The 25656-nt window shown below is 45.6% G+C and overlaps 1 protein-coding gene across 3 annotated transcripts in view; it reads right to left on the bottom strand.

The window, feature by feature from the left end:
* Positions 1-1232: 1232 nt before the first annotated feature.
* The window catches only part of CPPED1 (calcineurin like phosphoesterase domain containing 1), a 137635-nt gene continuing 113211 nt past the window's right edge, over positions 1233-25656 (bottom strand). For all 3 annotated transcript variants that reach the window (XM_024985003.2, XM_024985002.2, XM_024985000.2), the window contains one exon: positions 1233-1578. In XM_024985003.2, the coding sequence (XP_024840771.1) occupies positions 1349-1578 (230 nt within the window). In that variant the 3' untranslated portion in view covers positions 1233-1348. The remainder of the gene's footprint in view (positions 1579-25656) is intronic.

The following is a 25656-nucleotide window of genomic DNA, read 5'->3' on the forward strand; positions in this document are numbered from 1 at the left end:
TTGACTGAAACTTTTCAACAAGAAAGGCATTTAATTTAATGGACTTTGCAGTTCATTTGTAACCAGTTTTTTTTTTTTTTTTTTTTAGGATGACTGAATGCTACTGTGTAACACTGTGAAGTTTTCCTTCACAGGAAAACAGGCAGGATGGTGAGTACCCAGGTTCCTGGTCCACCAGGACATCTGCTGAAAAAGATGTGGATGGACTAACGCAGTGGTCAGGAGCAGCGGAGAAGTAGATTAAACAAAGAGAACATTGATTTTAACCCATCCATGCTCCTTGATCAAGGCACCAGTGAGCGCATTTAATCAAAGTTGGTGCCAATTTAGATAACGTGGCTGAAACCACTGTTTTTGCCCCAGAGTAATTTACACTTGGTTTCTGGAGAACTCTGCATCAGCTCCCATGTTTTCTGTGAAAGCAGAGCTAAGGATCTCATAAACAGAGGATGATTCCCATCATAGGAGAATGTCCACATGCAGAGGGAGTTGCTGCAGCAGTGAATGAGAGGGAATCAGGTGTGCCACCCTTGACTGCAGAGATGGACCTTCAAGGGCTCCATTCTAGACTCTGTGGTGAGGTTTTCAAATACGGACAATTTATGGCTTCCCAGGTGGCTCTTGCCTGGACAATTCCATGGACAGGGGCGCGTGGATCACAAAGAGTCAGACGTGACTAAGTGACTGAGCACACTGAGGTGCAAAGGTGACTTTTCTAGCTGCCAAGAAGGTAAACTCAACATTTGACCTGTATCAACTTCATCACTGGTCCCAGACTTTCACAGCAAATGTCAGCTATTCGGCTCCTTATTAAGATGAGTCTGCAGCTCTAGTCATGGGACATGGTGATTTGTTTTGTTAGGAAGGAAAAGAGATGACCTGCATTTTGCTTAACATTTTGGGAGTCCTGACCACAGTTTATTATAATCAGATGCAGTTTGCGCAAAGGATCATCAGAGATCACACTTGGATGTCAAGGTGCGACTGAAGTTGATAGGTAGACATTTACCAAAGGCTGCCAGAAAACCATCTAATGAAGAGCAGAGTTGAGAAACACATCATTAGGAGAACACATTTAATCACCTATGCAGGGATATTCTAATAGTATCATTTATTCTTCATTTCCAGGCTCCTCCCTCCTTTCTTTTGTAAAGGGAGGGCCGTTCCATTTAAGTATCATTTAGGGCAGGACCCAGCTCTCTGATTTAAGCAGAAGGACATGAATTCACAAATCTGTCTGGAATACTTTTTTTTTATTTCAATAAGGGGTCGTATGCAGCTACTGTTTCTAACAAAATGAAAAAAAAAAAACAGTAGAAGTGAAAAGTAAATCAATCATAATCGGCGATTAGTTTTCCTTCAACAGATCCATCAGATCGTCTTCTATTCCCTTCTCACTCAGCTCATCTAGGCTGTAGTATCGGTGGGTGATTTTCTCAGCGGTGACCACTACGACTCGGAGCCCGTGGGTATCTGTGCCCAGCTGGCACCCGATGGCGGAGGACACCACCATGTCGAGGTTCCGGTAGGTGCCCCCAGCATTCCTGTGGTAGTGGCCTGAGAACACAGCCTTGACACCTGCAGGGGAGGGAGAGAACATTAGGGGGCCAAGGATTTCCACTGAGATAACCGGGGGGCTCCAAGGGTTTCTTCTGTGAACAGCGGCACATTATTAATTATAATACATGATATTATTCAGCATTATATAATAAATACAAAGGTGGCATATGTGACATCTAGAATCTTTCCAAGGGGAACTCAGTACACAATACATTATTCACCTGTTTGTCATGACTCACACAGGAAAGTACTAGGGCACAAGGAGGAGTATGTACATGTGCTCAGCCACGTCTAACTCTTCATGACCCCATGGACTGTAGCCCGCCAGGCCCCTCTGTCCACGCAATTCTCCAGCAAGGATACTGGAGTGGATTGCCATTTCCTACTCCAGGAGATCTTCCCGACTCAGGGATTGAACCTGTGTCTTTTGTGTCTCTTGCATTGGCAGGCAGATTCTTTGCCACTGAGCCACCAGGGAAGCCCCAAGGAACAAGGAAAGAGAGGGTGATAAGGTGAATGACTTTGAGAGAGATGAAGGAAACCTGAGGCCTACATAAACAGCCACAGGAGGCGGAAGGCACATGTCCATGAAAAACAGCGTTTATGGAGTTCTAATCAAGACAGCACAGCAAGGTCAACATTTAATGTATCGCTTCCTCTCCAACCTAAGAGCTGCGATAGGTGAAATACAGAAAAAGAAACCAAAGGACAGATGTAGCCTTCAAAACCAAAATAAACAGTTCTAGCGACCAGAAAAAAAAGCAGAAAGACAGAGTAGTGAGTGGGAGCTGAGCTCTTATAATTGAGACTGAAAGCACTTTCTCTGAGAGAAGGAAATAAAGGTTGGCTCCTGGTGGAAACAGGGAAGCCTCAATACCTCCATTTATGGAAGGAGATTGGAGAAGGCAATGGCACCCCAATCCAGTACTCTTGCCTGGAAAATCCCATGGATGGAGGAACCTGGTAGGCTGCAGTCCATGGGGTCGCTCAGAGTCGGACACGACTGAGCGTCTTCACTCTCACTTTTCACTTTCATGCACTGGAGAAGGAAATGGCAACCCACTCCAGTGTTCTTGTCTGGAGAATCCCAGGGACGGGGGAGCCTGGTGGGCTGCCGTCTATGGGGTCGCACAGAGTTGGACATGACTGAAGCGACTTAGCAGCAGCAGCAGCAGCAGCAGCAGCAGCATGGAAGGAGATTGAAGGAAACCTCTGCTGCCCTGTGCCAGGGCAGTGCTGGGCTGGTGTGGTTAACAAGCACTCCAAAAACAAAAAGAGGCTTGACTTGTAAAGAGTCAGACATGACTTAGCGACTGAACAACAACAACAAGATAGATAGTCGAACTATGTGTAACTTTGTTCTGTATTTTCCATGTCTCTTGTAAATATGTTATCACACTTTCATAATTTTAGAAATAAGAAAAAATAGGCAAAAAAAAAAAAAAAGAAAAAAAATTATGTCTTCCTTCCACCACCACACACACAAAAGAAACTGGTAAGTATTGAGTATGTTGAGTATTACCTTTGCTTCTTAATATAATTTATTTAATGATGAGTTCATATAATTAAATTGTAGTAATGGCTTTTAACAACCAACTCATATAGCTCCTTAACATTTAATCACTGGTTTTCCTGTGCTGGTAGGAGGTGTCTCCAGCCCAGCAGTGGGTGAAGGCTGACTGCAACCCGTGGACCTAAGGAGGGAAGACAGACACAGGCTCAGGTCAAGGAACCAAAACGTGTTTCCCCAGGATGACTGTGGGACCAGGACTTTAAAGCACTATTATAAAGCCTGGTCCCAGATGGATACTTTTGGGGTAGAAGTAACCAAAACCACTGGACAGAGAGAAGTTAGTCAAGAGGAAAGTTAGGGGAAAACAGAACTTCAAAATACTTCTTACTCAAATTGAACCTGAAATAAAAAATCCTCCCAGCCATGAATATCTCATGCTAAGTAACAAACTCTTCAATCAGGGACATGAATTCACGTCATAGGAAATCAATGATATCAACAGTCTGGAAAATATTTAAAATAAATATTTGGCTATCAAATATTCTCAATAAAGGACTAATATCTGTAAAAAAGAACAAGATGTTATGAAACAAAACAGGCCTGAATTGAATAAGAATAGTTGGTAATGAAAATTTAGAAATGGTGAACATAAAAGTTAAAGTTTTAAAACAAAACTCTCAATAAATTGGATAAGTTGTAGACTAGACACTCATCAGACAGGGCATTGGTGAGTGAAAAGGAAGAACTGAGGAGCTGAATCAGAAAACAACACAGGGACCCAGACTCAAGTGATATGAATGAGCAATTCAAAGAACCTAAAGGATGGGTTAAGAGGCATCAGTGAATGCTTAAGAGGAAATGGAACAGAAGAAAGGAGGCAATAAGAGTAAGAACAATTTGAAGAAATAATAGTTGGGAATTTTCCAGAAAGGAGGAACATATGGGTTTTCAAAAAAAATGCTACTAAGTAGGATAAATAAAATCAATTCATACTGACATATGTCATGGTAAAATTATGGAGCATCAAAAAGAAAAGTTTTCAAAAGATATCATGGCAAAAATATAAAGGAATGACAATTAGACAGGTAGCAGGCATCTCAATCATAAAAGAACCAGGGAGTAATACCTTCAAAATGCTTAGGGCAAGTAACTGTGAAGTCAATTTTTTTACCTAGCTAAACCATCGTTCAAATTTAAGGGCTTTTAAATAGATACTTGTTTGTACATATAAAGACTAAGAGTCTACCACTTCTCAAAACATTATGCTAAGTTAAGAAATGTCTAGAATGGGCATATCCATAGTGAAAGAAAGCGCACTAGAGGTTGCTGGAGGAAGAGGGGAAAGAAGGAATGGGGGTGACTGCTAACAAGCACAGAGTTTCTTTGCAGAATGGTAAAAGTGGTCTGGAATTAAGACAGTGGCAACGGTGGCACAGTTCTGTGAATATATCAAGACCGCTGAATTCTGTAGTAACTTTTACTGAATTTTTTGAGTCCCTTGGACTGCAAGGAGATCAAACCTGTCAATCCTAAAGGACATCAACCCTGAATATTCATTGGAAGGACTGATGCTGAAGCTCCAATACTTTGGCCATCTGATGTGAAGAGCCGATTCATTGGAAAAGACCCTGATGCTGGGAAAGATTGAGGGCAGAAGGAGAAGGGGGCGACAGAGGATGAGATGGTTGGATGGCATCACCAACTCGATGAACATGAGTTTGAGCAAACTCTGGGAGATGGTGAAGAACAGGGAAGCCTGGCATGCAGACAGGGTCGCAAAGATTCGGACATAGCAGCTGAACAACATGATTGGGATTAAAACAGTAATTGACCTCTGTGATCATAACTATGGCATGAGAAAAACATCATAGATCCCAACAGACCTTTTAACATCATGGCTGCAGTCACCATCCACAGTGATTTTGGAGCCCAAGAAAAGAAAACCTGTCACTGCTTCCACTTTTTCCCCTTCTATTTGCCAATAGATGTTCTATAAAATACTTGACCAGTACTTCCCAAAACTGTAAAGGTCATCAAAAACACGGAAAGTCTAAGAAATGGTCACAGGAAGAGGCATCCATACCATGGAACACTACTCAGCAACGAAAAGGAATCAGCTACTGAGAGATGCAATGTCTTGAATGGATATCAAGGAAATTTCACTGATCTAAAAAAAAGCCAACTCAAAAGGTTCCGTATTGTATGATTCCATTTATCTAATTCTTTCTTTCTTTCTTTGGCTGTGCTGGGTCTTCGTTGCAGCACATGGGATCTTTAGCTGCGGCATGCAGGATCTAGTTCCCTGACCAGGGAGTGAATCCAGGCCCCCTGCATTGGAAGGGCAGAGTCTTAGCCACCGGAGCACTAGGGAAGTCCCCACTTCCATTACATTCTTAAGGTGACAATATTACAGATATGGTTGCTAGGAGTTAGGGCCAGGGGTGCAGGGGGGTTGGGTATGGGTGTGGCTACAGGAGGGATCCTCATGGTGAAGGAATTATTCTGCATTTGACAATGATTCCGGAAAGCATGACAAAAACATGATCCAAATGTTGAGCCCTGCTCATTCGTAGAGGTCTGGGAAACTGAACGGAGCCCTGCAGACTACAGCCACTCTCCTGCAGTAGAACTGAGACCCACCTGGGGGTAGGTGGGGCTGTCTGCCCGCCGGGGCCCGCAGCTAGGGATGGAAAGAAAGGTGACCCAGGTTTCCCTGCTTAAAACAGCCAAGGGTGGGGAGACAGCTATTTCCACTGACTGTTATTAAGATGCAAACGGATACAACTCATTTCAGAGGGTAAATAGGTGCAACTGGGTTCTCACATTCTGTTGTGCATTCCCCTAGACCAATGCCAACATTTTCACATAAACATATCCTTTGGAAATACCAGAGAAGAGCCCATAGGTGTAGGTGTGTTGTGTCTGTGGTCATAAATACAGAGTGTGCACAGAGGCATTATTTATAATATTCATTTACAGGAGACTGGATAAATTATAGTACATGTATTTTTCTTAAAAAAAAAAAAGAGGTAGATTTACATACACCAGTGTTGAAAGGCACCAAATATATTATTAAGTATGAACAGCAAGATGTAAAAAAGTTGTGTGGTCTTGTTTTTGTAAAATAAAGACAACGTCCATATGTAAAACAGATACCTAGTGGGAAGTTGCTATAACACAGGGAGCTCAACCTGGTGCTCTGTGGTGACCTAGAAGGGTGGGAGGGAGGCTCAAGAGAAAGAGTTCTGTATATATGTACACACACACACACACACACACACACACAGCTGACTCCCGTTGTTTTATGGCAGAAACCAACACAACACTGTAAAGCAATTACTCTCCAACTAAAAAAGAAAAAGGCAATGTCCGTTTGAGAGCGTGTGTGTGCGTGTGTTTGTATCCTCAGCTTAATGGGGGACAAACACACTAAACTCACACGGGTGGTTTCACAGCCAGGCTAGTGGGGGGCGGGGTTAGCAAGGGGGGAGGCACCACTTTTTATGTTTTCATTATTGTAATGTTTGCAGTGATGACTTGACCTGGCGATCCCAAGCCAACATCGAGGTGACATGGACCAGGAAAGGAGGACAGGAGGGACAGAGCCGTGTGGCTAAAAGCTGCAGCTGGAACCGTATCACTGAGCACGTGAACAGCTCCTGACCACGCAGGCTGGAGGGCTGTGAAAATGCCTGCCTGCTCCACTGCGCTCCTGGGGTTTCCGAGCCTTATGGTCTGTGCTGTCGGAAGTCCCAGTGGGAGTGTGTGCAATTAGACCCACCTTGGGGAGCTCCTAATGGCCAGTCGGAAAGCACTTAGTATTATTATTTTGTTGTCTGCTAAATTATGTTTATGAAATTTGGCTCTTAATGCCTAATTCCTAGTTGCAAACTGTACTATTCTAGAAGGAATGCTTGGCAATTTTGAAAGCAGCTTGCATTAGCCATAATTAGCTGTAAAAACTCACTTATGTTTAAATTTCACGCTGTACTTATTGGCATTTGCAGAGACAGGAGCATTAACAGAGACCGTACAAGTGGCCAGCAGAGCTTTCAGAACGGGCGTCGGCGGGCTGTGGACAGCTGGGTTTCTCCACCACCAGCGAATCCCATCCATTCTCCACCCCAGGCCCCCGAGTGCTCGTCGTTTATTGTTAATGTCCCGAGTCACAGAAAATGTGACCAAATGAGGATTTTTAGGTGAGCAAAGATGCCAAAGGGGACCAGAAATAAAGATTTTGAAAGAGACTGTTAGCAAGCAGAGCAATTGTGTTCAGACCCTTCTCATTTCTGGTAAAAGGGATCTCATTCCATTACAATAAAGAAAGACCTTGGTATTTGCATCCTGAAAAGGCACTGAGGCAATGACCATTTGATAAATTACAAAGGGACATCAGGCAAGAGGCTAAAGTCTGTCTCAAAGTAAGGACATACAATTGACTCTCCACTCTGCTGGGTACTGGTGTGGACTTCTAGGCTCTGCGACATTCCCGGTTGGCCCAGAGATGAGATTCAGGTGGGAAGAGCGGGAGCCTCTTATTGGGATGGAACAGGAACCAGGAGTCTGGCATTTGGTACTGGAAGTTTCTGGGTCTATTCCCCACCTCCTGGGAAGTCCAGGAGTTTTGAACCCCCCTCATGCCTCCCGGTTCCGTCCCAAGTAAGAGCAGACACTGAGGCAGAGTGGGTGGAGGGAGGCCTGGAAGGGCAGGACTTGAAGGACTTTTCACCCAACATCTCGTTGAATCCTCCCAATAGACCTCTGTCCTGGGCAGGGGACACAGAAGTCATTCCCATTTTACAGATGAGAAGACTGAGGCATGGAGAAGTTAAGGAACTAAGGCAAAGGGACTGGGTTAGAAAATAGGGCAGCCAGGATCAGAACCCAGGTACTCAGATGCCAGAGTCCAAGCCTGCAGACTTGGGTTCTGCCCTTGGGGATCTTGGGCCACTTACTGACCTTGGTGAACCTCGACTTCCTCACCTGTAAGAGAATAATGACACCTGTCTCATCAGTGACAGAGAGGTTTGGATAAGGGCATAGATGCCGACCCTTTTGCGACCCCATGGACTGTAGCCCACCAGGCTCCTCTGTCCGTGGAGCACTCGGTAAACAGTGAGTGCTCCCCATCTCTCCCGAGAGGCCCCTCCTGGAGAGGGACACAGACACAACCAGCTTGGCCTGGTAATGTGCAGGCCTTGTCTGAGTTACTTCTGCCACCAGGACCTGTATGAAGTCCGAGCCATCTCGGTTTGGTATTAGCTTTTGATGGGGACACATTGATTCACAATTCGATGCAGGTTAAGGAATGTGTTAATAAATCATGGTTTCCCTGACAAGGGGATTGATTTTAGCGGTGTTTTCTAGAGTTGGGCAGAATTTCCATTCGGCCGTTCATCAGTCATCTGTGGCCGACATGGCTCTGTGGTTCCTTAATTGAGTATTATGTATAGATTGTTTTTGAATTATGAACTGCTGTAAGGCGATGACAAGCATCTTCTTAAATTACCACCAGAGGAAGAACTCCTGGCCAAGACAGCCCCTACATCAGGAGGAAGCCTTCCGTGGCATTAGCTTCGTATTTATTTCTCCATGGTATCAGGTCATAAAGATGCTATAAAGGCTATTTTTAAGCTGCCCTGATTCAAGTTCATTTCAAATCAATCAGAGGATTAGGAGGCAACCTCCATATAATTTAATATTCTCATTAATATCAGAAACTTGCCTCGAATCAATCAGGAAATCAGGGATGCACCCCGGTAACAATTTTGGTATTAAAAATGGACTTCCTTAATGCTTTCGGTGTTACGTAGGCTTGGAGAGTGTAAACAGATTCTCCTTGGGCACTTTTTACTTTTATCCTGCCTGAGTACATGTTTATGAAAATGCTGTGCATCTTTATGTTGCCAGCTGTCACAGTGAAAATGGTGTCACAAATCCTTAGTCACACTCAATTTATTCTGTCTCAGTGGTAAGGGGGAAAAATGGGCCTCATAAACAAAGAAAAGGGCAAGAGAAATAAAGGAAGGTTGGTTTGAACATACAGAAGTGAAGTGAAGTGAAAGTCGCTCAGTCGTGTCCGACTCTGTGACCCCATGGACTATACAGTCCATGGAATTCTCCAGGCCAGAATACTGGAGTGGGTAGTCTTTCCTTTCTCCAGGGGATCTTCCTAACCCAGGGATCGAACCCAGGTCTCCCGCATTGCTGACAGAGTTTTTACTAGCTGAGCCACAGGGAAGCCCAAACATACAGAAAGTGAAAGTGATGTCGCTCAGTTCGTGTCTGACTCTTTGAGACCCCGTGGACTGTAGCCCACCAAGCTCCTCCGTCCATGGGATTCTAAACATACAGAAAACAGGTATAAATAATCCCTCTTGTAGGTAAGCCATTTCTCAGCAGGCAGCTCAGATGTAGGCCTGGAGATGATGATCACTGCGGGAAGCCAGTGGCCTGGGACGGCTGAGATAGCATCAGGGGAGATATCAGAATATAAGAATACCAGAGTGGGTTGCCATTCCCTTCTCCAGGGAATCTTTCCAACCAGGAATTGAACCTGGGTCTCCCACATTGTGGGCAGATTATTTACCATCTGAAGAACCAGGGAAGCCCCAGCATGACATACTTCATATTAAATTATGACATTGAGTTGCCAATTTGGGATTTCTAGATTCCAGTACAAGAGCTCTCAGAATTTCACTGGCAGGTATCTTTTCAGATGCCCAAATGTCCGCGACCCAAGTCTGCTAGGGACCGTGGAGAAAGGAAATGGCCTGCTCCTGGTTCTTTGGGTGGGGTAGGATGCTGTTTCTTCAGGCGATTCAAGGCAATGAACATTTGCAGAGCTCCCTCTCGAATCCAGGTGTTGGTGGAGCCTAGGGGGGGCACCCAGATCAACCGTTTCTAGCAATCAAGAGCTTAAAGTCTACAGCTGGGTAGCACTGTAAGTGCTTTCATAATAAAATGCAGAAAGTGAAAATAACACAGTTTAGCCATTTTATTTACTGAGCATCTGCTCTGAGCTGAGCACTCTGCACGTGCATCATCTCAGTTAAGCTTCCTAAGGACCCCCTCGAGGAAGATAATGTCCACTTTTAACAGATGACGGGATCAGGCACAGAGAGGTCAAGGAACTTGCCCAGGGTCACACAGCTAGAATTTGTACCTGGATCAGACTGACTCAGAAGTAGCTGCTCTGTCTACCGCCCTGGAGGTACAAAGTGCCACGGATCATGGGTGGTGCTGGGGCACAGTAAGAAGGCTTCCTGGAGGGGGTGGCTTTGACCTAAGCACATCCTCAACTTCTTCCAGTTCTTTGGTTGTGCCTGACCTGGGACTCGAAGGCTGGTCACGATGGTTGTTGTTGTTCAGATGCTCAGTTGTGTCCGATGCTTTGCGACCCCATGGACTGCAGCACACCAGGCTTCCCTGTCTTTCACCATCTCCCAGAACTTGCTCAACCTCATGTCCACTGAGCCAGTGATGCTATGCAACCATCTCACCCTCTGTTGCCCCTTCTCCTCCTGCCCTCAATCTTTCCCAGCATCAAGTTCTTCTCCAATGGGTTGGCTCTTTGCATCAGGTGGCCAAAGTATTGGAGCTTCCGCTTTAGCATCAGTCTTTCCAGTGAACCTTCAGGGCTGACTTCCTTTAAGATTGACTAGCTTGCCATTTCCTTCTCTAGGGGATCTTCCCGACCCAGGGATAGTCTCCTGCACTGGCAGGTGTGTTCTTTACCACTGGCACCACCTGGGAAGCCCGTAACGACCATAATACTAACAGCTAACATTTGGTGAAGATCTACTTACTACGGGCCAGGCGTCAGAAACAAGCCTCATTACATGTATTAATTTACACTCTTCAACATTCTCAGAGTATATTATTGTATATGGGGGATGGGAGACCCCCCACCCCCTCCCCTCAAGGTGGGAACCCCTCTTGCGTGATTGCTGCTCTAGAGCTACTGCTGGATCAGGCTGAAGTCCGACTCAGCTGAGCACGCATCCTTCTCGACTCTGCCACCTGCCCTGACCCACTGTTACTTCCTGTTCACTCATGTCGTCTCAGGCTCTGCCTCCAGAGAAGAGACCCGGATCTACCTGGGTTGGACCCCCTGCCGCCTCTACTGCTCAATTTGTGAGGCTCAAGGGCTCACCAGCCACCTGACTTCTCCCACGGCTCTACCCATTTTAAAAACACAGACTTTCTATCAGAACCTTAGCTTGCTCTCTTTGGTGGATTTAAATTTTCCATTGCACTCTTCATCTTTGTTTTTCTGCTTTCAAAAGTAATGCATGCCTGAGGCGAGCAGCTGAATAAACTATGGTAAACTCACAGCTGTAAAAAAAAAAAGAAAAAGAAAGGAAAAAAAAACCCAGGAAGATCTCCATGAACTGATATGGAATAACTAAAAGAAAAATGTCATATGCAAAAAAGTATATATAGGAGCCTATGTTTAGTGTAAAAAAGGGAAAATAAAACACAGATGATGCAGGCAATATACCCTCAAATAGATCAGAAAAATATACTTGCAATATCTATTGCAAATAATAAAACAATTAAGCAATTGAGGGTAAAATGCCAGATAAAGCTGGGTAAAAGGTATATAGGAATTTCTTTTTTACTTGCAACTTTTCTGTAAGCTTGAAAATATTTCCGAATAAAAAGGTTTTCTTCAAAAAGCAATGCATGCTTGCTAAAGGTGAAATCAAATACTATAAAAATACAAGGCATTAAAAAAAAGCCGGGGGGGGGGGAGCGGATCTCACAAAAGTCTCTCTTCCCATTTTAGGAGTTCTGTGTTATTCCGATAATTTAAATGTCTCTACTAATAAAATAGATTTCAGATTATGGCAACTGAAATAAAACATACACAAATGCACGTAATTTCATAAAAATGAGATATGCTACCTATGGATTTGCAACTTGCTTTTATTCACTCAGCAATCTCTCTCTTAATTGTTTCCCCTCAGGACATATAGCTCTATCTCAGAGCTGCCACATTATAAAATCCTGAAAACTGTATTTGCAGTGTGTAAAATCTAGGCTGTCAGACGATCGTTCTATGCTTTAAATCGGGATGTGGGACATTCAGAGACTTCCGGCCCTCCAGGGACTGCTCAGGTACTTGGGGACACTCGGTGTGGCTTGAGAGTCTCAGGGGGCACTGGGGCAGCGACCCTGCAGAGGGCAGGCATCTATCCACCCGGCCCCTACGGCCAGCTCTCCGGGGGTTTGTGTTGGCTGCAGGCTCATCAGCACAAGAGACTATCTCAGTTTAAAATGCTCCCAAGGGGATGATTTGGGAGAATGGCATTGAAACATGTATAATATCATATAAGAAATGAATTGCCAGTCCAGGTTCGATGCAGGATACAGGATGCTCGGGGCTGGTGCACTGGGATGACCAGAGGGATGGTACGGGGAGGGAGGCGGGAGAGGGGTTCAGGATGGGGAGCACGTGTACACCCGTGGTGGATTCATGTTGATGTATGGCAAAACCAATACAATATTGTAAAGTAATTAGCCTCCAATTAAAATAAATAAATTTAAATTTAAAAAATAAAAAAAAAATAAAATAAAAAATAAAATGCTCCCAAGCCAGCTCAACCTGGTGCTCTGTGATGATACCTAGAGGGGTAGGATGGGGTGGGAGACGGGAGGGAGGTTCAAGAGGGAGGGGACATATGTAGATCTGTGGCTGACTCATGTTGATGTGTGGCAGAAAACAGCATAATACTGTGAAGGAAACATCCTCCAATAGTTTTTTTTTTTTTTTTAAACAAAGAAAGCAAATGTTTTTAGAAATTATATTAAAAAAAAAAAAAAAAAAGGCTCCCAAGTAGTCCTGCTTCTGTCTGAGTCAACCAGGGATGGGGATGAGGGGATTATCTCCTACGGGAGTTGAACCCCAATCTTCTGAAGGGCATGAGCCGCCACGGAAGGCTAGGGGAGGATGACTTCACTGCCAGGGGATCAGGTGCTGGGCCACCACTGGAAACCTGGGTTCACACCTCCCTTTCTTTTGTGAGTGCTATGGAACATGCAAAAACATCTGGTCACTTCAGGCACTTGCTCAGATGTCTGGTCCACGTGCCGTGAAGCATCTGTTTTGTCTTGAGGATTCATAGCCTCCTCCTGGGATTCTTTTTGTTTAGCTTGGGTCAAATGTAATGGCTCAGTTATTGAAATAACCTTCACCCAAGGCCAAGGGATTTCTTTTCTCTGTAGAGTACAAGCTGACATTAGGTGAAGAGATTTCTTCTGTTTTAGATTCCACCCCCACCCCAGGTTCATCTCCTAAAAAAAAAAAAAAAATTGCCATGTAAATTACATTCTACTTCTCCTGAATAATTATCAACAAAAATGACATTCTTCCCTCCCCAAGCCTGCTCCAGTTGAAACTACAAGATGGTGGGAGGGCTGGGGGATGAAGCCACAAGGCAGAGAACTGGCTCAGAGAACACAGAGGGGCTGTGTGTTTCCAGCTCAATCAGGATGGGAGTGGTTTTGCGGAAAAAGTTCCCAAGAAGAGGGGCTGGAGAGAGATTTGCTGGTCAGTCATCACGCCCACATGGGAGGTGTTGGAGAGGGGCCTCCACCTGTTCAGAGGGGAGGGCTGTATTTTTTTTTAACTTTTTAATTTTGTATTGGAGTATAAACGATTAACAATGTTAATCCAGGCTGCCACATAACTTTGAGCAGAGATCCCTGTGCTATACAGTAGGTCCTTGTTGGCTATCCATTTTAAATATAGCAGTGTGTATATGTCCATTCCAAACTCCCTAACTATTCCTTTGCCCCCATCCTTCTCCTTGCCCTGGAAACCATAAGTTCATTGGAGGAGGGTTGTATTTTATTAATGTTTTATTAATTTTCATATTTGGTTGCCAGAAAAGCAGTGGCAGCTTGGGGTAGGGACTCAGGGAATGCTGGCTTTAACCTCAGCCTGCCACTGCCGAGCTGTGTGAGTGTAACATGTGCATGCCCTGCTCTGAGCCTTGGCTTCCCCCCATTGGGAAGGCAGGACTAGAATCAACCACTCCTGGTTCAGAGCCATGCCCAGGGTCACACAGCAGGAAGCTGCACGTGATGTATTCAGGCCATGCTCAATAATTATACCTTCTTCTCATCTCCTCCAAGTATCCCAAGGTTTTTTTTTTTTTTCATTTGCACAAATTACATCTTTCTCACTATTCATAATTTCCTCTTTATTTTTAAAAGAAGACAGCAGGCCTGTGTGTGAGCTGGAACCGTGGGGGCACAGAGTCAGGTTTCAATCCAGAATGGACAATTTTCTAGATTTCCATTACCGGTTTCTATGCCCTATCTTAAACACAGCTGTCAGGACAAGAGGCTCATTAAAAAGACTGTTTTGACTGATGGCATGTTCATATATCAGATTGGAAATCTGTCCAAAAATACTTGAGGGAGGTAGATGGAGGTGGCAGCAAGCCACAGGAGGGAGATGTTATGCAGAGTGCTGGAGAAGAAATTTACTGGGATAGAAGTCAAAGCTATGGTTTTTCCAGTAGTCATGTAGGGATGTGAGAGTTGGACTATAAAGAAAGCTGAGCGCCGAAGAATTGATACTTTTGAACTGTGGTGTTGGAGAAGACTCTTGAGAGTCCCTTGGACTGCAAGGAGATCAAACCAGTCCATCCTAAAGGAAATCAGTCCTGAATATTCACTGGAAGGACTGATGCTGAAGTTGAAGCTCCAATACTTGGGCCACTTGATGCAAAGAACTGATTCATTGGAAAAGACCCTGATGCTGGGAAAGACTGAAGGAAAGAGAAAGGGATGACAGAGGATGAGATGGTTGGATGGCACCACCGACTCAATGGACATGAGTTTGAGCAAGCTCCAGGAATTGGTGATGGACAGGGAAGCCTGGCATGCTGCAGCTCATGCAGTGACAAAAAGTCAGACACGTTGAGCAACTGAACTGAACTGAAAGGGCTCTAGGTTGGACCAGGTGGGTCCAGAAGGGGAATGCTGTGCCATCGCAATGTGGGGACCTCGGGAGAGTCAGTTTCCATTTTAATAACCAGGAAAGGAAAGAATCCAATCAGGCAGAGATGCCTTAAACAACATGGAATTTGCCTAAATCACATGCTTTTCCATGAGCCCTTTAGATGGCCGCCTTCCCGGGGCTCTGCCCATGCCCTTCCCTGCTCGCTGGACAACCACGGCCTGTCGCAGCCTCTGCCACCCCGCCTGCTGACAACCCAAATCATTTCCCGGCCCAGACTCAGTTCTCCCACTGCTTGGAGGACCTCTGTTCCTCAAGTCCCTGCATGTCCTGCAAGCTCACTTCTTCCACTCCATGCCTGCTCCTCCTCGTGGGCTTTGCTGGGCCAGCACACAGCCACCCACTTCAGGGCCATGGGCTGTGCATCTCCTGCACGCCATGGGGCTTTCTGCCTGAACCTGCTCACAGTCCTCTCGGCTCTCCATCCTCAGGGCGGTTTTTACGGCTGCCTGCTCAACCCTCTTTTCTGACCCAAGTGTGTCAGGATAACATTCAGCTGTCAGTGGCTTAAACAAGCAAAGCATGTGCTTGTATTTACCTCTATCTGTCCATGCCATACTGAGAAAGAAGGAGGGCAGTCAGGATGGGTGCAGCTGCTCAACAATTTTCACCAAGAATCCAGGCTCCTTCTGTCCTACTCTAACCTCAGCTTGTGGCTTTGTCGTCTAGATTGCAAGGTGGCTGCAGGGCTTCCAGACATAACGTCCAAGTTCCAGGCAGGAAGAAGAGGGAAGGGCTAACGAAAAGCTTTCCAGGAAGTGCCACCTGCTGAATTTCAGCACTGGGACATGTGGTTACCCTAGGTGTAAGGGCGTCTGGAAAGGAGTTTCTCAGCATGTCATATGTGGCCCGGAACAAAATCGGGGCAAGAAGGAAGGGAAAATGCCCAGGACAGACAGGGCAAGGTTGTCTAAAATGTAAAACCTGACTGTGCCACTTCTCCAGGTAAAATCTTCCCGTGCCTCTCCATCACCCGGGGGCTGGATCTGCCTCCTGTTTCACATCTCCACACCTGAGCCCTCCTCTGGTCACCAAGGAGCTTCAATGCTGGCCCGGTCCCTGCCAGCTGTGCTGTGGCTCCAGCCTCAGCCTGTGCTCTCCCGGCCTCTCAAGTGCCCTCTTCCTGCCCACAGGCACCTGATGACCTCTCAATCATCCTTCAGGACCCTGCCTCTCCTCTCCTGGCAGAAAACTTCCTCCTGGATGGAGAAGTCTCTCCTCCCTCCCCTTCCTGGCATGGTCCTCTGCTTTTGTCCTGTGGTTTCTTGCTCCCCGCTGGAGGCCCCTGCTGGCCTGTGAGGACAGAAGCCAAGTCTAAGAAAACGTCCATCCCTGGAACAAAGATAACAGGGCTGCTGCTCTATCAATGACTGCTGGAGGATGGATGGATGGAGAATTAGGACAGTGAGTGGATACATGGAAATTTGTGGCAGTTCACAAGCTGCGTTTTAGGAGGTATCCTGGAGGAGACAAACCTCCCCTTTGCCAATATTATCGAAGGAAAAGTTGAGTGCCAGCACTTTCTGCTGTTACAAAGGAGTTGCCAGGCTCCTTACAAAAGGAGGCCTGATGTTACTAAATGAGGGTGGAGGGCAGAGTCGGTGGAGTAAGTACTGATTCTGAGTCTTAGACACCACATGAGCTCCTTTACTGTCCTGAACATTCGTTTCTTCAGTGTAAAGGAGGGGATGATAACAGACCCCTCATGGAATTGTTGTGAGCTTCAGAGATGATGTGTCTGACCCCCCAGCGCAGGCTCACTACACACCCTGGGGACACAGCACTTTTCAGGCCTGGGTGGTTTTTTAAAAAAATGCATTTTTCTTTATTTGGCTGCACCAGGTTTTAGTTGCAGCATGTGGGATCTGGTTCCCTGACCAGGGGTCGAACCCAGGCCCTCCACCTTGGGACTGAGGTGTCTTGGTCATGGGCCTACCAGGGAGGTTCCTCAGTCCTGTTTTTGAAAGAAAGCGTGAATGTGGTTCCTCCTTCCTTGCCGCGGGAGGCAGTGCTGGTTGCCTCCCGATATCCATGCCCTTCCTTTTTCCCTTTGCTACAAGCATCCTGGTTTTGCCACGGCAGGTCATGGGCTGCATCCTCAGAGCCAAGAAGGAGGCAGTTCTCTTCCCAGGGCCCCCCGGGGGGCTGGGAAAGGGCCTGGGGTCTAAGTCTGTGAGAGGATGTCTGCTGGGGGTCTGTCCTGGGAAAGGCGTTGTTTCTTTTTTTTTTTCAAGTCCCCTTTCCTGCCTCCTGGGAGTTGCCAAGTCTGAATGTAATGCTTAGAACTCAGCAACCGTCTGAGAAGGTACAAACCAGGGAAAGAGCCAACTGCGGGGAGTCGGTCGGGGGCACGGAGGCGGCAGAATTACAGCAAGATCCTGTCCCCAAGTTAGACTTGTCTGAGAGCCTGAACCACACAAGATCATAAACTTCCTTATTCTCTGAGCTGGGCAAGCTGGGGTTTCTGAGTCAAAAGGAATAAATACGATCCTATCCTTTTTAGACCTGTAACTCTAAAGTCTCTCGGGATGGCCAGTAATCTGCTTTTAGACATGATGTAAGTTGGATTTTGGAAGCTCCCTGAAGATAATACAAGAGGTCCCATGACTTTCCTTGGTAGGGTGGGGCTCAGTAGGATCCCAACAGAGGGCTGTTTTGTCAGAGATATTCTGACATCCTTTCCACAGAGTGTGAAATTGCTTTCTCAAGAATCAAACATTCAATAAGACCAAGACGTGGACCCAGGGCAATGCCTGGCACAGAGGAGGGGCTGGGGCTCTGGGTAACCTTAGGCCTTGGTGGCTCAGATGGTAAAGAATCTTCTTGCAATGCAGGAGACCTGGGTTCAATCCTTGGGTGGGAAAGATCCCTAGGAGAAGGGAATGGCAACCCACTCCGGTATTCTTGCCTGGAGAGTCCCGTGGACAGAGGAGCCTGGCGGGCTACAGTCCATGGGGTCGCAAAGAATCAGACACCATGGAGCAACTAACACTTTTCACTTACATACGACAACTTGGAGGCAATCTGGAAGTGAGACATTGATAACACCCATCAGAGATAGAGCGCGCTATTAAAAGACCCAAAACACGATTAACAGAAAACAAAGAAAGAAAAACTTCTCCCTTAGATTTTAGTCTCTCACTTGTGGGTAGACGAGAGGAAATGCGGAAAATGCTAAGTGGCATAATCTTTTGAAATAATTGATGGTTCTGTAACTATTATTCTTAAGTACAAGTGTCAGTGGAGAGTGATCTTAAGTACCTATACCAGGGGTTAGGAAACCACAGCTAATTGTCTATCAGCTCGTAAGAGCTGTGAATGAAGAACCCCTCTTACATTTTAAGTAGCTTACATTTTGGTTTATATAAGCACCTATGTATTCTTTCCAATTTTACCTCTGGGCCCACAAGGCATAAGAGATTTACTATCTGGGCCTCTACAGAAATACTCTGCCAAACCCTGACCTTGACTTCATTACAGGGATTCTTTTTATTACTCTTTTTTCATTTTTTTGAGAAACTCAGAAGATTCAGATGAGGCAAAAAACCCCAAAAACCTAATAATAACATTTATATTCTCACCACCCACAGATAATAAATATTTCCATCTTGTAAGATCTCCTTTTCACAGCTTTTAAGAAAGAAAAATTATAATGATATAATTTCTATAAAATTATAGCCCATGTATCTTTTGACCAGCCCCTGCTGTCCCCAGGCACCTGGCTTCACCTCTAATGAGTGGGCACCTTTAGCCAGAGGGTCATTGACCTCAACAAGATTGAGAACAGCTGTTCCATAATCCTCATTAGAAGACAGAAAGTGGGGACACTGATCAACATGCTTCTGGGTATTGATGGATCAACTGCACAGAAAGGTTTCTTTTCCTCGAAAGCAGCCTGTGCCATGATATGTGGGCTCAGCAAACCCCACTCTACTAAATTAATTGAATGGGTGCCCCCAAAGCAAACATTTCATGGAGTGATTTCATGAAGGCACATCCTCAAAGTAAAGGTTGTTATGAATGAAAGTAAAGGAAGGAAGGGGGATGGACAATGGAGGAAGAAGGAAAAAGAAAAGAGGAAAGAAGGAGGGATGGGATGCCCTGGGTGTGGAAGCCATCCATGGCAACAGGTAGGATGCAGCTCACACACTCTAAAGGGAAACCATCCCCCTATCAAATGGGTAGCAAGGAAGTATTTAAATATCTTCAAATGTGATTTATGGAGTTTAGTAAAAGTTGCTCACTTGTGTCTGACTCTTTGTGACTGATGAACTATACAGTCCATGGAATTCTCCAGGCCAGAAAACTGGAGTGGGTAGCCTTTCCCTTCTCCAGGGGATCTTCCAACCCAGGGACTGAACCCAAGTCTCCCACACTGCAGGCAGATTTTTTACCGTCTGAGCCACCAGGGAAGCCCAAGGATACTGGAGTGGATCCCTTCTCCACTGGATCTTCCTGATTCAAGAATTGAACTGGGGTCTCTTGCATTGCAGGTAGATTCTTTACCAGCTGAGCTCCCAGGGAAGCCCTGATTTATGGAGAGGGGGGTTTAAATATTAAAAACAAATCTCTAACATCAGGAAGTCCTCACTCTAAGGCTTCCACATTGATTGCAATTCTCTGGTTCCCTCCCAACCTTGCCCCCAGGATTGAGCTTTGTGAGGTTAAGACCAATGCTTACTCATCTTTGTTCCTCTAGTTCCCAAATGCAGAGAACATGCACAGTATGTTCAAGATACAAAGGTGACTGTGACCATATGCACAGCACCAGACTGCAGTGTCCAGAGCTCCAGAACTCTTCCAATTAAAGTGTCGAACCTCCTCAGCAAAAGTGACTCTAAGTCATGCCTGGTCTTACCAAGACCAATTTCAGGTGCTTGTTTCATAAACAAAAGCAAAAAGAAAAGGAGAAAAGAAAAGATATACCCATTTGAAGTCAGAGTTCCAAAGAATAGCAAGGAGAGATAAGAAAGCCCTCCTCAGTGATCAGTGCAAAGAAATAGAGGAAAACAACAGAATGGGAAAGACTAGCGATCTCTTCAAGAAAATTAGAGATACCAAGGGAACATTTCATGCAAATATGGGCTCAATAAAGGACAGAAATGGTATGGACATAACAGAAGCAGATGATATTAAGAAGAGGGGGCAAGAATACACAGAAGAACTGTACAAAAAAGATCTTCATGACCCAGATAATCACGATGGTGTGATCACTCACCTAGAGCCAGACATCCTGGAATGTGAAGTCAAGTGGACCTTAGGAATCATCACTATGAACAAAGCTAGTGGAGGTGATAGAATTCCAGTTGAGCTATCTCAAATCCTAAAAGATGATGCTGTGAAAGTGCTACACTCAATATGCCAGCAAATTTGGAAAACTCAGCAGTGGCCACAGGACTGGAAAAGGCCAGTTTTCATTCCAATCCCAAAGAAAGGCAATGCCAAAGAATGCTCAAACTACTGCACAATTGCACTCATCTCACATGCTAGCAAAAGGATGCTCAAAATTCTCCGAGCTAGGCTTCAACAATACGTGAACTGTGAACTTCCTGATGTTCAAGCTGGTTTTAGAAAATGCAGAGGAACCAGAGATCAAATTGCCAATGTCCACTGGATCACTGAAAAAGCAAGAGAGTTCCAGAAAAACATCTATTTCTGCTTTATTGACTATGCCAAAGCCTTTGTGTGGATCCCAAAAAACTGTGGAAAATTCTGAAAGAGATGGGAATATCAGACCACCTGACCTGCCTCTTGAGAAATCTGCATGCAGGTCAGGAAGCAACAGTTAGAACCAGACATGGAACAGACTGGTTCCAAATAGGAAAAGGAGTACATCAAGGCTGTATATTGTCACCCTGCTTATTTAACTTATATGCAGAGTACATCATGAGAAACACTGGGCTGGAGGAAGCACAAGCTGGAATCAAGATTGCTGGGAGAAATATCAATAATCTCAGACATGTAGATGACACCACCCTTATTTCAGAAAGTGAAGAAGAACTAAAGAGCCTCTTGACAAAAATGAAAGAGGAGAGTGAAAAAGTTGGCTTAAAGCTCAACATTCAGAAAACTAAGATCATGGCGTCTGGTCCCATCACTTCATGGGAAATAGATAGGGAAATAGTGGAAACAGTGTCAGACTTTATTTTTTTGGGCTCCAAAATCACTGCAGATGGTGATTGCAGCCATGAAATTAAAAGACGCTTACTCCTTGGAAGAAAACTTATGACCAACCTAGACAGCGTATTAAAAAGCAGACACATTCCTTTGCCAGCAAAGGTCTGTCTAGTCAAGGCTATGGTTTTTCCAGTGGTCATGTATGGATGTGAGAGTTGGACTATAAAGAAAACTGAGCGCCAAAGAACTGATGCTTTTGAACTGTGGTGTTGGAGAAGACTCTTGAGAGTCCCTTGGATTGCAAGGAGATCCAACCAGTCCTGAACATTCATTGGAAGGACTGATGTTGAAGCTGAAACTCCAATACTTTGGCCACCTGCTGCGAAGAACTGATTCATTGGAAAAGACCCTGATGCGTGGAAAGATTGAAGGCGGGAGAAGGGGACGACAGAGGATGAGATGGTTGGATGGCATCACCAACTCAACAGACATGAGTTTCAGTAAACTCCAGGAGTGGTGATGGACAGGGAGGCCTGGCGTGCTTCGGTCCATGGGGTCGCAGAGAGTCAGACACAACTGAGCGACTCAACTGAACTGAACTGAAGAATTTTTAACATTTGGGCTTGTTTGAGCAGAAAGAGCTTCATGACAGTAGTATTTATCACAGAGAAAAACTGAAAACAACCTCAGGGTCCAATAACAGCAAACGAGTTCAATGAACATGGTATGTCTACAGGGTATAAGAACATCTGTGACTTGGAGAGTATTTTTAATGACGTGAGATAATGCTTTGTATGACAATCTTATGCTTCTAAAATGCTCATATGATCTCAGATGTATAAAGGGAACTTATTAGCAAGAAAACATTAATTAATGAATTACTTATAAACCAAGCCCCTAGCGACTACTCCTCCCTACCTGACTTGCTCAACCAGGGAGAGGCACTTTTGTGTTAAATCACAAATCATACCAACGATGAAGGATTTTATATAAAGCTGATGAAAAGTGACACCAGGGAACTGTCCCAATCATGGGGAAGTCATCAAAAGCAAGGCTCTCACAGAACACACACCCATGGGCACACACACACAAGTACCACAGAGGGGCAATAATTGGATTATTGATAGATTCAGAAAAAGACCCTTGGGAAAATTGATGACACCTGCAAATATTTTTTTCTCTTATAAGAATGACTCTCAATTATGTTGTTGCCAGTGTCAAACACAGGATGCCGACAAAGGATTATTTTATACAATTTAGACCAAGGAAACCAAATGGCACTGATTCATTCTTTGTTCATCCTAAGGGTTGGTGTATATTTGCAGTAACAACCAACATTTTATCAAACACAAGTTGAAACAAGTTGATGGCCATAATTTGCCTCTTTTCTCAAGATAGTATCTCAAACCAGCCTTTATTTTCATTTGCTCACTATTTCTATGACCTACAGTTGTCATTTTGAAAGTGAGTTTTATCTGCTGCCCTAATCCTCAGATGAGCTCCCCCAGTGGCTCAGTGGTAAAGAATTTGCCTGCCAATGCAGGAGACCTGGGTTCAATCCCTGGGTCAGGAAGATCCCCTGGAGAAGGAAATGGCAACCCACTCCAGTATTCTTGCCTGGAAAATCCCACGGACAAAGGAGCTCTGTGGGCTCTAGTCCATGGGGTTGCAAAGAGTTAGACACAACTTAGTGACTAAACAACAACGACAGTCCTTAGATGGGAGCCCACCTGGACTTGTACCCCAGGGGAGTTGGTCAGAGTCTGCAGGAAAGTAGAGACCCCCTTCCTGTTTCAAGCAGCATCTTTGTCGGCAGAAGGAAGAGTCCACCCACTCAAGATGAAAGGATGAGCTGAGGGGCTTACTCTGGAAAAAGACTGCTGTTCACTGAAGCCAGAGGGGAATTCCATACCCTGTAGGAGTTCCTGGACCCCCACCCAGCAGGACCCCTTCAGATGCTGTGATTCTAAGCCTCCATAACTGGCTGGACCAGCTCCTTCCCTGGGGCAGCCCCTGAAGAAGTACAGGTGCAGAGTGGAGGTGGCAGGTGAGTGGGTGGAACTACCCCAACACAAGCTGGCCTGGCTCCCCTCATCTTGCCCAATGTACATTCTACTCATTATCCAGAAAGCATAATTAGGAGGCCAGGGGTCAGAGCCAGAGCCCTGGGACTGGAGCTGACCTGTGTGAAGCTGGGCACGCATATGTGTCTCTCTGTGCCTCAGTTTCCTCATCTATGAAATCAGAGCAATAGAAACTGTGGGAATTCGCCGGTGGCAGGTGGGTAAGAATCCTCCTACCAACGCAGGGGACATGGGTTCGATCCCTGGTCCGGGAAGATTCCACATGCCTTGGGGCAACTAAGCTGGTGCACCACAACTCCTGAACCCTGCCCACCTAGAGCTTCTGCTCCACAGCAAGAGAAGCCACCGCAAGGAGAAGCCTGCGCACAACACCTGCAGCAACTAGAGAAAGCGATGAAGACCCAGTGCAATCAAAAATAAATCAATAAATGAGTAAATACATGAAAAAAAAACCTGTAGTACAGAATTTAGTAAGTGGAAATTATTATGATGTTAATATAATATTGTGCTTTAAATGGCTTATGAAGTGAAACTGACGCTTGAGGACACTGGTTACCCTGGGGTCTTTAGCACTCGCTTGTGGGGGTTGACTCGGCGACATGGGAGCCCCGTGTGCTGGGCACAGGAGACGTAGAAAGAACACAGGAAGACTCGGGTTCCAAGTCCGGCAACCCTCCAGCCACCCAGCCGTGGGTCAGAGCTGTGAACTTGTGTGAGGGAGAAAACAGGATCCTTACACATTACTTTCTCTGATGTTAAGTCACCCACAATATTTTTATCACAGTGACAATGATGACAGTGAGATGGCTAATCCTAACTGCACGTTATCATTGAATACTTACCAGCAACCAGACACTGTCGAGGTGTTGGATTTACCTTATCTGATCCCCATAAAAACCCAGAGATAATCTATTCCTCTTCCCAGTTCTGTGGCCTGAGCAAGTGATTCAGCCTCTGGGACTTTGCTCGTCAGTAAAATGTTGAGAAAGCCAGCACCTTGAGGGGTGCTGTGTAGGCTGCAGGGACAATGAACACAGCCACCAGCAATAACACGAGCCATTAAAAAAAACTGAGTATTAGCCATGGCTCGCAAGAAGCTTGTGCATCTTCTGCCTTTTTCAGGGGAAAAACTGCTCTACTGGGTGCATTCAGTGGCATCATTCAGTAGGCTACTCACTCCAGTATTCCTGGGCTTCCCCTGTGGCTCAGCTGGTGAAGAATCCACCTACAATGTGGGAGACCTGGGTTAGATCCCTGGGTTGGGAAGATCCCCTGGAGAAGGGAAAGGCTACCCACTCCAGTATTCTTGGGTTTCCCCTGTAGTTCAGCTGGTAAAGAATCCACCTGCAATGTGGGAGACCTGGGTTAGATCCCTGGGTTGGGAAGATCCCCTGGAGAAGGGAAAGGCTACCTACTCCAGTATTCCAGCCTGGAGAATTCCATGGACTGTTTAGTTCACTGGATGGTAAAGAGTCGGACACGACTGAGTGACTTTCCCTTTCAGTGCCATCATGGAGGGAGCACCATTCAGATGTAAGGTTACAGCTCCCAAGGGAGACAGACCACCACAGGCCCCACCCAGCAGGAGGCTGGAGCAGCATTATTCTGGCCAGAACTCGCTCACCTTCCCACCCAGCAAGGTCCTGCAAGGACTCCTCACCTGCACTTCCCCAGGGTGCGGGGGAGTGCCTTGCGGAAAGGAGACACTTAAGAGAAGCTCTCTTCCTTCCTCCTTCGTGTCTGGAATCTAAATCTGAAACGGACCCAGGCTCCTCACTGCTGCGTGCTTGGGTTCCTCATCTGGTCTGCAGACACGGTCACGGGACCCTGGGCTGTGACAACAGGGCAGAGGAGGCTTTTCCCAATTGGGTCCTGGTCTTTACTTCTATTTAAAGCATCAACAGGCAAACACTTCTGTTAAGTAAAATTATAAACCTTAACTAAAGCAATTTCCAACTTAAAAAATATACATATAAATACGTGTTTATTTGGCTATACCAGGTCTTAGCTGTGGCATGCAGGATTCTCCATCTTTCTGGTGTCTCATGGGTTCTTTAGTTGCGGCATGTGAGACCTAGTTCCTGACTAGGGATGGAACCCAGGCCCCTGCATTGGAAGCACGGAGTCTTAGCTACTGGACCACGAGGGAAATCCCCTCCAGCTTATTTTATGTAGAAATATTCTAAATTTTCACCATATACTGTTAGTCATGGGGCTTCTCAGGTGGCGCTAGTGGTAAAAACCCTGCCTGCTGACGCAGGACACACAAGAGATATGGGTTCAATCCCTGGGTCGGGAAGATCCCCTGAAGGAAGGAGGGCATGGCTACCCACTCCAGTATTCTTGCC

The sequence above is a fragment of the Bos taurus genome, chromosome 25, assembly GCF_002263795.3.
Source record: "Bos taurus isolate L1 Dominette 01449 registration number 42190680 breed Hereford chromosome 25, ARS-UCD2.0, whole genome shotgun sequence".
NCBI classification, from domain to species: domain Eukaryota; kingdom Metazoa; phylum Chordata; class Mammalia; order Artiodactyla; family Bovidae; genus Bos; species Bos taurus.